The sequence below is a fragment of the Equus asinus genome, chromosome 10, assembly GCF_041296235.1.
Source record: "Equus asinus isolate D_3611 breed Donkey chromosome 10, EquAss-T2T_v2, whole genome shotgun sequence".
NCBI classification, from domain to species: Eukaryota; Metazoa; Chordata; class Mammalia; order Perissodactyla; family Equidae; genus Equus; species Equus asinus.
This window is the reverse complement of record NC_091799.1, coordinates 50,389,094-50,403,663: the sequence shown is the minus strand read 5'-3', so window position 1 is coordinate 50,403,663 and position 14,570 is coordinate 50,389,094. Positions and strand designations below refer to the sequence as shown.

General features: G+C 34.7%; 1 protein-coding gene across 1 annotated transcript; it reads left to right on the top strand.

Moving 5' to 3' along the window:
• Positions 1–5,149: 5,149 nt before the first annotated feature.
• On the top strand, positions 5,150–6,103 carry LOC106846124 (olfactory receptor 2G6-like). The gene is given in 1 exon segment (XM_014864717.1): positions 5,150–6,103. A coding segment is annotated over 1 exon segment (954 nt).
• The last annotated feature ends 8,467 nt before the right edge of the window (positions 6,104–14,570 follow it).

The window sequence follows — 14,570 nt, the reverse complement described above, 5'->3', positions numbered from 1 at the left end:
TTTCTGTGTACACTTGAGAAGAAATGAACGTACTGCTGCAATTGGATAGAATGTCCTGTATGTGTCTGCTGTTAGGTCCATTTGCCCTAAAGTATAGCTTAAATCCAATGTTTCCTTACTCATTTTCTGTCTGGAAGATCCATCTATTGTTGAAAGTGGGGTGTTGATGTTCTGTAGTATTATTGTAGTGTTATGTTACTCTCTTCAGATCTGCTAGTATTTTCCTAATATTTATAGCTGCTCCAATGTGGGGTCGTATATGTTTACAGAATTATTGTCAACTCATCCTCTTGAATTGATGCCGTTTATTATTATACAGTGATCTTCATTATCTCTTGTGAGTTGTTGAAATAAATCAATATTATCTGATATAAATGTAGCCACTCTGCCGTCTTTTGGTTATCATTTGCGTGGAATACCTTTTTCCATGCCTTCACTCTCAGCCTGTGTCTGTCCTTAAAGCTGAAGCGAGTCTCATGTGGCAGCATACAGCTTTATGCTCTTCACTTATCCATTCAGCCCTGTACGTCTTTGATAAGAGAAGTTAGTCAACTTATGTTTAATGTTATTATTGATATGTAAGGACTTACTATTGCCATTTTTAATTTTCTTATTGTTTTGTATTTCCCATCTTCTTTTCTTCCTCTCTTACTGTCTTATTTTTATTCTATCACTTTTTGTGGTGACATGCTTTAATTCTTTTCTCTTTATGTTTTTTTGTCTACTAAGGACTTTTCCTTTCTGATTGTCATGAGACTTACATCAAACATCTTATAGATGTAACGTCCTCTTTTAAGCTGATTCCAATTTGACTTTGATCAAATACAAAAAGTCTATAATTTTACTTCTCCCCTCTCACATTAGATGTTATCATTGTTACAATTTACATCTTCTAAACTGTGTATCCATTATCAAATTATCACAGTTATAGTTAGTTTAATATCTTTATGGTTTAACTCTGTACTAAAGTTAAAAGTGTCTTATACACCACCATTACAATATTAGAGAATTCTGAATTTCACTATATATTTACCTTTACCAGTGACCTTATGTGTTCATATGCTTTTATGTTGTTAATTATCATCCTTTCATTTTGACTTGAAGAACTCTCGTTAGCCTTTCTTGTAGTGTATTTTTAATGCTAATGGACTCCCTTCATTTTTTGGGAGGAGGGGAGGAGTGTTTTTATCTCTCCTTCATTTCTGAAGGACAGTTTACCAGGTTGAATATTCTTGGTTGAGTTTCTTTCAGTACATTGACTGTATCCTCCCATTCTTCCCTGACCTGCAAGGTCCCTGAAAAATCTACTGATTCCCTTATGGGAGTTCCCCTATATGTGATGAGTCTCTTTTTTCTCTTATTGCTTTCAAAATTTTATCTTTGTCTTTTCACATTTTGATTACATTGTGTCTCAGTGAAGCCCTTTTTTCGTGAATCTGGGAATCTTTGAGCTTCATGTACTTGGATGTCCATATCTCTACTCAAATTTAGGAGTTTTTAGTTATTCTTTCCTTAGATAAACTTTTTCTATCCCCCTTCTCACACTCCCGTAATGTTCCTATTCTGTATCTTGATGGAGTTATATAAATTCTGTAGAGTTTTGTTCACACTTTATCCTTCTTTTTTCTTTTAACTTCTATAAATGGATAATTTTAAATGACTTGGTTTTGAATTCACTGATTCATTCTTCTTCTTGATCAAATTTGTTGTTGAAACCTGCCATTGAATTTTCTGTCAACCATTGAATTCTACAGTTATAGGATTTCTTTGCATTTTTATGTGTGTTTTTCTTTGCTGAACATGTCATTTCATTCATGTACTGTTTTCCTGATTTCATTTAGTTGTCTATCTGGGTTTTCTTATAGTTCTATGAGCTTATTTAAAAGAATGATTCTTAGTTCTTTGTCAGTCAGTTCATAGATATCCCTTCCTTTACAGTCAGCTATTGGAGTTTTATTAGTTTCCATTGGTGGTGTCATGTTTGCCATTGTCTTCATGATCTTTGTATCCTCATGTTGGTTTCTGCACATTTGAGGAAGTGATCATCTTTTCCATTCTTGACAGGCCCACTTTGACAAAGAAAGATTTTATCAGTCATTCAAATCTGGTATTTAGCCATGCTACCCTGTAGTATGTATGAGGAGGTGGGAAATTCTGCCGAGTCTCTGGTTGTGCGAGACTAGAGCCAGGACTTTACAATCAGGTAGGACCTCTGCCTGAGCTCCGCTAGGGCAGTCCAACTGGCTGGGCTCCTTGATCAGGTGGGGTCTCTGTCTGGGCTCCCTGTATGGGTGGGGCCACTGGCTTTACTCTATAGTCTAATGGCTTCTCTGAGTGGTCTTGGCAGTAGGGCATAGCAGCTGGCTGAACTTTGCTTTTATGTGGGGCCACTGACTGGGTCTCCTGGCCAGGCGGGGATTCCTGCTGTGATCACTAGCCAGGGAGTGCCACTAGTTAGATTCTGCAAATGGATGAGGCTACAGGCTGAGCTCTATGATGAGGCAATGCTGCTGACTAAATCCTGTTATTGTACGGATTCACAGCCTGGGCTCTACAGTCAACCTTGGTTGGGTTCCTGGCAAGGAGGTACTCTCCAGCCACTGGCTGGACTCTATTTTCAGTGAGGCTATAGATTGGACTCCGTATCTGAACAAAGTTGTAGACTGGGCTCCATGATCAGGTAGGTCCAGTTCATCCATTGAGCCAAGCCTGTGAATCCACATGACTGTAGAAAGGAGACAGCGACCTTACTCAACACATATCCCAGCCTGCAGTCTCAGCTGAATGTGGGTCATAGCTTGAGGCCTCATCATATATGGGACCTCAGTCAGTGGCCCTGCCAAATAAATCACAGCCATATGCCTATATGAGTTTAACATTTCATCATCTTCATTTTATTAATGAATATAAATACAACCAAAATATCATTTTATTTTTTATTTTCTCTTGGCAGTAGCAAAGCTAGAGTAGATTTCACTTTGTGTTCCGTGACTTGCTCCTTTGCAAGGAAATATATATTTTTGCTGTGGATTATGACATGTAGCAAACACATTGGTCCTGATGTCCATTGACCATGTATGCTGAGTATGTGTAAGTCTTCTGTTTTAAGTATTTTTTTCATTTATTTTGAAGTAGATTTAATGTTATTTTATATACACACACAATTATAGATATATACTAATATATACATATATTTCATTTTACACATTCTGCATCTTATTTTGGTTTGATGTTAGGCAATTACACTTTGATAGTAGTTTTTGAATATTGGTTATCATATCTTGAAATAAAATATTTGCATAAAAATAAAAGAAGAGGCCACTGGCTTTGCTCATAAATGGATCAATTTAATATGCAAATGTATCAATTGAAAAATAGACAAAATATAAGAATAAGTAAAGAAAAATTTAATAAATGCAAATAACAAATAACTTCAACTTAAAATAAATATTAAAACAATGATTTCACAAATTATATTAGGGGCTAAAAATAATGAAATTTAATTTGCTCATGATAAGTTAAAATGAGTAGCATTCAAACACACCAGGAAGGAGCACTTATTGTACTACAACTGTAATGTTTGCAAACAGTATACATTTTCATATATTTTAGCAGCTAATTCTATTTCTGGGAATATTTAAATTAAATAAAACAAAATATAGGTAAATGCATGCATTTTTTTGTAATTTTATCCATTATAGTAATAAACTGTAAACAACTTTAATGACATATAGTGAAACAATTAAGTAACGTTTGTAACATGATAGAAATGTGTGCAGTCTTGGAAAATAAGGTAATTTTTGAGCTTTTCATATAGGATAATTCTAAAAAGCAAGTTTTGGTGTATATAGTAAGTTTACAAGTGTGTGATAAGATATCAAAATTAAAAAATATATATTTGGTTATTTTAAGAAATTATATTATAATTTGATGATCACCAGCTTAATATTTTTACCCATTATAAATGTAGGCACATGAATTATTGCTAAAGTAGAGATGATAAGTGAGGAATACAGAGATGAGAGTAGATTGTTTAACATCGCTAAGTTGCTTCTCTTAGTGCACTAAGCAGTTAGGAGTGAGCATACTTGGATGAGGATATAGAAGTAAATGTTATTTTTTAAATTTGTGTATGTTTTTTATTTTTCAAACACTATATACTAAAATTTAATGTATTCAAAGTAAATTTTAAAATGGAAATAATAAATAATTGGGTGACTATACGCAGCATTAAACTGTTTCAAAAGTTAATATTTTGATACTTGAGTTTCATTTAAGTGGGAGTGTCTATAAAAGAGAAAGCCAAGATAAACTACTCCTCTGTCATCCCTAAATACTTGTAAGTTAAGCTACAATAATCAAGAAATATGAAAAATAACTGGAAAAGAGGTAAGTAAAGAGAAGAAGGTGGGAAGTGAAAAAGAAACCATGGAATAATGTGTGTGCAAGATTGTTCTCTGGGCGTTTACTTAAAAACATCAGCAGCTCAAACTGTGTGAAGCTAATGCCAGCGTCCAAAACATTGAGTGGCCATCAGATTGGTGCCAATTTGATTCTCTCTTACTCTCCATCCTCTCCACTCAAGATCACCTCTTCAGCAGTTCCCTTCTCTGCCACACCACTTCAGACTTCTCTCCATGCCTAAGATGTACCATCACTACCAACCTCTAAGCTATATTTTCTCCACAGATGTCTGTGTTATTTTTCCTAATGCCAACTCTATCTCTATCTGCCACTGTTTAATTTAAAAATATGTGTTTGAAGACTCTACTCAGAGTATCAAACCCACTCTGATAGAGTCTTACAAGTGAACATCATTAAATCTACAGACATGTCTCTGCTTGAGGAAGAACGAGGGGCAGATGATAGCTGCTTGGATGACGGATGTAAACTAGTGGTCTTTGTTCTGGTGTTTGCACTGGAGCTGTTCCCATTAGAAAGAATGAAATCCGCTTCAAGGAAACCAAAGGAGGAGCCTTTCCTGTCAAAGGATGCACACTGAGGAAAGTGCTGTCAGTCTTTACAACAGAGCTGAATGTTAGTAAAGGGAAATAATCACATTGGAAACAATCACAGCTTACCAATGTTCACCTCATCACTTTCTTTCTCCAGAATATCAATCATATTATGAATTGAAGTCTGCAGGGCAATGGAGGAAAGCAACAATAGCTCTGAAGAGTGATTTCTTCTCCTGGGATTTTCAGATCAGCCCCAGCTAGAGAGGATCCTTTTTGTCATAATTTTGCTCTTCTACATCTTAAAACTTTTGGGGAACACAGCCATCATTTTGGTGTCTTTCCTGGACCCCAAACTCCACACACCAATGTACTTTTTCCTCAGCAACCTCTCTTGTGTGGACATTTGCTTCACTACCAGTGTTGCCCCACAGGTGCTGGTTACCATGGGTAAGAGAGACAAGACCATGAGCTATGGTGGATGTGTGGCCCAGCTCTATGTGGCCACGGGTTTGGGCTCCTCTGAGTGTATTCTTCTGGCAGTTATGGCTTATGACCGCTATGCTGCTGTCTGTCAGCCTCTGCTTTACACAACCATTATGCATCCTCAGCTGTCTGCATCCATGGCCAGTATAGCATGGCTCAGTGGCCTCATCACCTCCCTGATTCAGTGCTCCCTTACTGTGCAGCTCCCTCTTTGTGGTCACAGCAAACTGGACCACATTTTCTGTGAGGTGCCAGTGTTCATCAAACTTGCCTGTGTGGACACAACTTTCAATGAGGTAGAACTCTTTGTGGCCAGTGTGGTCTTTCTAATTATCCTCGTGTCACTCATCTTAGCCTCCTATGGCTTTATAACCCAAGCTGTGCTGAGGATCAAATCAGCAGCAGGGCGCTCGAAAGCCTTTGGGACTTGTTCCTCCCACCTGATTGTTGTCGTCATTTTCTATGGGACCATCATCTTCATGTACCTTCAGCCAGCCAAAAGCAGCTCCAAAAACCAAGGAAAGTTTGTCTCTCTTTTCTACACCATAGTCACTCCACTCTTAAACCCCGTTATCTACACTCTGAGAAACAAAGATGTGAAAGGGGCATTGAGGACACTGACAATGGGAAGTCGTTTTGGTTCAGAAAGGATACATGCATAGGCAAAAGCTTCCAGGCTATTCTTAGCTCATGGGTTATTTGTTCTAAGTACTGATTTCTTGTACAGTGTCATAAAGAGTAGAAAAGAAAGAACTCTATAAGAAGCTAGTATTCTCAAGCCACAATGGTGTTTCATTATTCCCAAACATCCTCATCATGAATTCCAAGACTCTATGTTCTTTCTACAGAAAACTCTTTGCTTTTCCTTAGCCATGCCTTCGACTTTCATTCACAAATTATTTCACCCTGGAGCACTGGTATAACTGGCAAATATCTACTTCTTTCTAAAAGCTTAACTGAAATGTTACCTGAACTCTCCAGCTATCTGGAAACACCATCCACCTCACACTGTGGGCAAAATTAATTGTTTCATATTATATGTTATCATAGAACATAAAACATACTGTATTTCTACATTTTCACATGTGTTATATGTATAATAAACTTCTACAAAATGTATGACCATTCTTCCACAATGTCAGTTTAAACCAGCGAATGGACAAGTCCCAATATATTAGCTCATTTCTATTATAAAAAATACAAATATAATTCAAAATTGTGATACTCTGATTATGTTTGTGATGCAAATTATGAAATAATTTGAATAATAAAGAAATAAAATAAGTAAGCTTTAGTCAAGAAGATCAAGCCATGTGTTATTTAAGTTTATTCCCCTTTTCCTTAAAGGGTATAGAATTTGAGTGAAAGTGGGAGAGATTGTGTGTCATTCTCTCTATCCCTTTCTCTCTTCAAAGTGAACTTTATGAATTTGTTAATCTCAAGCATTTTAAGGGAATCATGCAAATATAGAAAAATTGATTTAATCCACATTCTGAATTTTACTCTCATCTTTCATTATGATTCCCACAAGGAAAGAAAGAAGCATTCTAACAAGAAGTAAAATTCACACAGAACCTCTGTGGGCTTTCATCTGATTTAGACTTATGATGACATAAAACAAAACTAGGATCATCTAAAACTCATCTTTGTACCAGAATGTTGTTGTCAGTCTACAAAGGTTAAAGAAAATGTTTGGACCTGTCTCTACTTCCAAAAAAACTAGATTGAAGGTAAAATGGGAGACAGAAAGAAAAGTTATAAAATACTGGTTGAATTTGTTTTCCAGAATTTTATATGAATTCCCCACGAATGAAAGGAAGAATTGGGAACTTAATGGAACATGTTTTGGAATGCAAGCTTTCATTTACTGTACCCAAGGAGAGAAGAAACTTTACAAGAAACCTCACATTTATAAAATCATCACTTCTTTACACGTTAAAGAAATGACACAAGACAGAATATACGTATGTCAGAATATAAATCAACTTAAATAAAATATGACCTCTGTGACACAAAATATCAATTTGATAAAAGAAACAGCTAAAAATGAAAAGAAAATCAGGTACAAAGTCAAGGAAGCCACACTTTATGTAGAAAGAGCTACTTCAAAAAAAATCATGCAAATACAAAATTAAAACCCATTTAAAGGTAATATGGAAAAGAGATTCCATTAAAAAAACAAATTATTGCCATACAGCACAAATTAAATGCTAACATAGTTCAGAAGAAAAGTATAGCTAGAATAAAATACAGATAAATACAATATACTCTACAACAAAGAGATGATAGACATATCTTCCCTCCAAAAGAAAGCAGCAAATAGTATAAAAGGAACAGCAAACATACGGAAAACAAGCTGAACAAAAGAACTTAGTCTTGGATGAAAATGGAAACACATTTGAAAATATCTTGTTACCATTTTTCTGTATTTAATGCAGAGTTTTTCTATGATAATATATTTATATTGCCTTTATAATATAGTGCATATATGATTCCATATGACCTTTTAAAATTTATATTATTGTGAGCTTTTCTATGTATTGAATTATCTCTCAAAATATAATTTGTTAAAATGTTTCCAAAAATATATCCAAAAATATCCAAAGATATCCAAAAGTATCTCCAAAAATATAAATAATTTATTAAAATGTTTCCCTATCATTGGATAGATTTAGTGTTTACATTTTTATATTTGATTAATAACTACATTGAGCATAATTTCTCATTTGTACTCTCTGTTTATTTTATGTATTTCTAGTTTTAGAAATGCAACTGGTAAGGCAAAAACAGGGACACATAAATTTGTTTTCCAAAACATTTTTCCACTTTATCCATACAAGAAAAAGGAAGTCTTGCCTTGCTATATAATCATTCAATATTGTAATTGTTTTTAAACTATACAATGAAAATCATTTAATGCATATGTGGTTCCACCACCTCTCCAAATACCATGAAATGACTGAAATGTACTTTTTTAAAATAGTAAAAAACAAGAAATATTACCCTTTATATATAGGAAATATTGAAGAATTCAAAAAATGAGAAAACATAGCATAAGATCCCAGAAAAAAAAATTGAGGGAACCCCCAGCACAAACTCTAGCACGAATAGTAAGTAAAAGAAATGGAAGCGCTTTGAACTTTGAAGTTCATAGGCACAAAGACAGGGATTCTGAAGAGGTTCATTCAGGATGACTTGTAGAGATGCTGACGATGAGGTCTCTCATCCCTCATACGTGACAAGATGAGCTTTTCAATCCAAGGCATGAAAAAAAAGAAAAGGATTCACCATAATTCTCAGCAGATAAGCTGTATTCATGCCTTAAGATGATAGTGGGAGTCTCAGCAAGCAGTAGGGTAAGGAAAGATACTCAAATATAAAAGAAGAGAATACTGTGAAGATGTTTCACATATTTAAGTGTAAACAAACTCCTCAAGGAGAATCTGTAAACTAAAGGGAAAAAAAGAATGAAGGAAGGAAAGTAAAAGAAAGAAAATTACTAAATATTGCAGAAAGATTCTAAATAAAGTAAAAAGAACTTTAAAATAGTTTCAGAAATGTGTTGTTGTTAGTCAAGTCAATTCTGACTCCTAGTAATGCTATTACAGCAAAAGGAAAGCTAGCTTGGTCTTTCTGTGCAGGCCTCTCATCTTCCAGCACCATGTAGGACAATGCTCTGCTGCTATTCATAGGGCTTTCATGGCCAAATTTTTGGAAGTGGGTGGCCAGGTCCTTCTTCATAGTCTGTCTAGTCTGGAAGCTCCACTGAAACCTACCCACCATACCTGCTGGTATTTGAGATCCCGGTGGCAGAGCTTTCATCATCACAGCAACACATAGCACCACAGTGTGGAAACCGACAGATGGGTCATGTGGTTCCTTGACCATAAAACAAACTAGAACCAAGATGGTGAGAGCACTGAATCTTAACCACTAGACCACCATGGCAGGGTAGTTTCAAAAACAGTGGACAGGATAAAAAAGAACTGGGAAATATGTGTCTCTAAAAAAAAGCTATTAAATCTAGAAGAAAAAGACAGTAATAGAACTCAAGAGTAGAACAGACACAGCTGAAAAATAGTTTACCAAATGGAAGATAGAATATGCATATGCTTTCTATACTGTGAAAAAAGTATGTATTTTATAAAAAACATATGTAAAGATGTACATAATACGTATTATATATTACATAAAATATATAAATATATATCATAAAATTAAAAAATGATCAAAGATGAAGGGAGTAGTGTGTTAATCATCTCTCCAAACAGAATATAAAAAAAAAAGTGCATGATTTACAGTGTTTTCCAATTTCCATAGAGTACATACTCCTACTATGGTAAATTCGAGTTGCCGGTGGGATGCCACTGACCACAGAGGTGGGAAAGCTGTGCACAATCTCCTCTCCATGGCCAGTGCTATTCTTCCCTAGTGCACAACTGCGTGCACGGTGCACCAGATGACTCCTCCAGGATGCACTAAATAAAGAAGATTAGCAGGACAGAATGGTAGAAACTAATTTTTTTTGAGATGAGGAAAGATGCCTGTCTTCAATATCCAAAAGATAATGCAGGTACTGGGCCCAGTAAATAAGAACAAATATTTAAAAATTCCAAAATATACACATCATATTGACATTAATAAACACAAATATTATGTTCTCAGAGGAGGAACAAAAAATCTACCTATACATAAACTAAACTCACATCTGGTAATTTATCAACCACGTTGGATTCTAGAAGATAGGTAGAGTATTAATAATTCTATATCCATGTAATGTGGCATTAAGTGACAAAATAATGCAAATGGATTTGAGGACATACAAAGCTTCCAAAACATTGCCAAACACATAACTTTTCTAAAATAGTTATTTAAGAATGCACTACAGTAGAGAAATAATATTTTGGTTGATAGAGATAATCTAGTTTATTAGAAAAAATACTGAGCAAAGAAACAGATAATCCTACTAGTCATATCTAAATTTCGTTTGATATATATTTAGGTATGCAATATGCTCATAAAATGTGAAATAAACTTCCCCCAAAAATCAACGTTTAAAAAGTGAAGAAAGCATAGAAAGTAAACGTAAGATAAATTGTATTTCCTTTGGTCTCCCAGGTAAGTGTAGGTATGTGTATGTCTGTGTATTGGTAATCTGTCTAGAGAAAACATAGTTTTCATACACATTTTTTTATTATGTCAAATAAGATAAAAAGTAAAATGGACATTTTCAAAGCAAAAAGATAATAGTCGTTAGGCAATGAAAACTCAATCACTCAAACAGGAAGAAACATTAGAAAATGAAAAAAAGAGAACAAAGATCAGACTAAATGAAAATAAAATAGCAAAAACTCCTAGAAATAAGTATAAATATATCTGTAAGCATGAGAAAAAATTGTGGATTAAATTGATTATTAAAGATTTCAGCAGTCACACTGATTAAATGCATATAATCTATACATGATTTATAGAAGAAACACAAAACTAAATATCTGGAGAAAGGTTGACATAAAGGATTGAAACATGGTATAGTATTAACAGAACATAAAACAGAATAATGAAATAGAATTGTATTGGAGGAGAGTTGTAGTGACAAGACTTCTCTGAGAAGGTTTTTTTTTTTTAAAGGTATGCTCTTTTTTTTTTTTTGGTGAGGAAGATTGGTCCTGAGCTAACATCAGTTGCCAATCTTCCTCTCCCCACCCCACCACTCCCCAGTACATAGTGGCATATCTTAGTTGTAAGTGATTCTAGTTCTTCTATGTGGGATGCCTCCACAGCATGGCCCAGTGAGCAGTATGTTGGTCCGCACCCAGGATCCAAACCTGTGAACCCCTGGCCACCAAAGTGGAGTGTGCAAACTTAACCACTTGGCCATGGGGCCAGCCAGTCTCCCGAGAAGCTATTGTTTTTGTGATGACATAAAGAAAATCATAGAATTGTAATTATTGGTCGGGGAAGTAATCTAGGAAGGGGAGGTAGCAATTGTTAGGTTTTTAAAACAAAAATAATAATATTGATATTTTCCCAAACAGGAGGAGCTCCAACAGCCCTGGGAGCCTAGAGAGTAAGATGGAGAAAGTCAAGGATGTTTGGAGAGGTGGGCTAGAGCAGACACTAGAGAACTTGATCCAGAAAAAAACCATTTCTGCTGTACAAGATTAAATGAGAAGGATTAAATAAGGGGATTAAATAAGAAATCTCCTGTAAAGCCTCATAACAGGAACAAAAAAGTCAATACAAAAATAACCTAGTCAGATTTCAGTGAGGTGGCTACTTATTAAAGTTAAATCAGTATATTTCCTGTAAGCCAAGAACAACCAATTATAAGATGCAGTAAAAAGAAACACCTCTCCAAAAAAGAAACATCCTAAAATGCACAGAAATAAATGTCCACAAAATGTGCAACATTGATAATGAACAATTATCACACTCCACCAGGAGGCATAAAAGTAACCAGAAGGAAACCTCGACATAGTAAGCATGGAGATCTGCGATTTTACACAAAAAAATGACAAACTTAAAACAATCCCAGTGGACTTTTAGTGACATTTCTTGATTTTATTCTTCCTTTTGATGGTGCTGTTGCTCTTGCCTCTGAATTCTACGTACAACAACATGCTGCTGTAGGAAGAATAAAAAGTCTCCATGCTAAGAGGAAAAAAAAAAAAAAAGCTAAGAAGGTGGCCTCTAGCACATTTCCACCATCTAAATCTGCTCACACGCACCTCTATTTTACATCCTAAATCAAATGAGAAATTTCAATAAAGAGAGAATCCATACATAGATTTTAACTTCCCAACCTCTAGTGGAGGGAAAAGCACATTTGAAGGTGCTGGAAACTATTTGATGGCAAACAAGACAACCACAAGGTCCATTAGAGATGCATTTTTTATTGCAATGAATTTAGGTTTGCCTTTAATTCAGTATAATGTCCTTTCATTTTTAACAGGTGTATCCATTCCGTTTCCATTTATACATATCATAAATGTTTAGTTTCTTTTCTTGCTTCTTATGTTTGCTACTTCTCTTTTTTTAACTTTGTTTTTCCTTCTCTCGCTCTGCATGTTAATTACGTGTTTGAGTGTTTATATGTTTGAGAGCTCATAGCTTCCTATGTCGTTTGATTACTATTACACTAAAAATAACGTATGTAAATATTTAATTCTTGAGTGTTTCTACATCATTTATTTACCATCAACCAATAGAAAAATAAACTAGTAAATTTATAAATTCTACCATTTTCTAAAATGGCACCCAATTTATTTTTTTTAGTTATATCATTTGTATTTAAACCTTTTAAAGTAAACTTATACACAATTATTTTAATAATGTACCTATAGTGACATCTCTATTAACTGACTCACCAGGTTTAAATTGTGACTGGTGGCTCTGCCAAGGAAGGTGTTGGTTTTGTGAAGATATAAAGGGCAAGAAAGGCTTGTAGATATTGATGGACAGAGCAGTCCTTATTCATACTCCCATATCCACCCCACAACCTCTGGAGCTTTTTGGCTATATTATTACATACACAGGATCACGATTTGTGACGCTTGTGTCTATTTTCCCCATCTTCATTTATTTAGTCAGGTGTGTTCTTATTTCCTCATGTGTTATTATGAAATGACTGTAAGTATCATTACAAACCTCGGTAACATAGTTCCTCCATTCACCATTTGCTAGGCTAAGGTTTGTCCTAAACAATTTTATTATAAAGTACATATGGGTACTCTATTTCTTAAAGCATCACTTATTAAAATTTATTTTCTTAAAAGTTGAAGAACGAGTTTGCTTTTAAAGACATTGCACTAAGTCTTTGGTAAACATTGCCATATTTTTCCTATAATTTTACATCGTTAAAGAAAATTCAGGGGCCAGCGCCATGGCTGAGTGGTTAAGTGCCTGCACTCTGCTTTGGCGAATCAGGGTTTCACTGGTTTGGATCCCGGGCACGGACAGGGCACTGATCATCAGGCCATGCTGAGGTGGCGTCCCAACGTGCCGCAACTAGGACTCACAATTAAAAATTATACAACTATGTACTGGGGGGATTTGGGGAGAACGAGCAGAAAAAGAAAAAAGAAGAGTGGCAATAGTTATTAGCTCAGGTGCCACTCTTTAAAAGAAAAAAAAAAGAAAAAAGAAAATTCACAGATCTGCTAGATCTGCCTCTATGTAGGTGGCTAGATGTTTTTGCCCAGATTACCAAGGAATTCTCACTTTATGCTTATCACTCCATATTTTTGCATGATATATTTAGTTATAGAAAATGCTATATCACTTTTTCAAAAAATGCATTTGGGTATATATGTTCACACTATTTTTTAGTTATATTTTTCAACCATAGTCAATATATTTTATTTTTGACATTATTTGGTGGTTTCCAAATGTATTTTGGAATTTACTTTCCTCAGGATTTTTGAATCTCTTTTTCAAGTCATAAACCAATTTAGCACTTTTTACTGTTTTTCTTCATAATGTAATTTGCTTTTTTATTGTATTTTTCTTCTCTATTTATAACATGATTTTTCAGTTCAATATTACTCCCTATTTTTTCTTTATATTTATTCCTTTGACATCTCAAGTATAGTATTTAAACTCTATTACACAGAAATATCATATCTCATTACATTTTTCTTTCAAGAGAAGCAACTTGTCATAATTTTTGTAATAATGATGAAATTTTCTTCTTTTTAGTTTTCTTTATCTTTTATTTAATTTTTAATTGTTTTAATCGTAGTAGCATTGGATTATAACAATATATAGCTTTCAGATGTACATTGTAATATATTTCAAATTCTGTGTAGATTATGTCATGTTCACCACCCAAAAACTAATTATAGTGCGTCCCCTCACATGTGAGCCTCATCACCCCTTTTTCCCTCCCCACCTTCCCCAATGGTAACCACCAATCCAGTCTCCAATGCGGTGTGTTTGTTTGTCGTTGTCTTTATTTTCTATGTATGAGTGAGATCATATGGTATTTGACTTTCGCCCTCTGACTGATTTCACTAGGCCTAATGCCCTCAAGGACCATCCATGTTGTCACAAGTGGCTGAATTTCATCATTTCTTATGGCTGAGTAGTATTCCATTGTGTATATATGCTACATCTTCTTTATCCATTCAT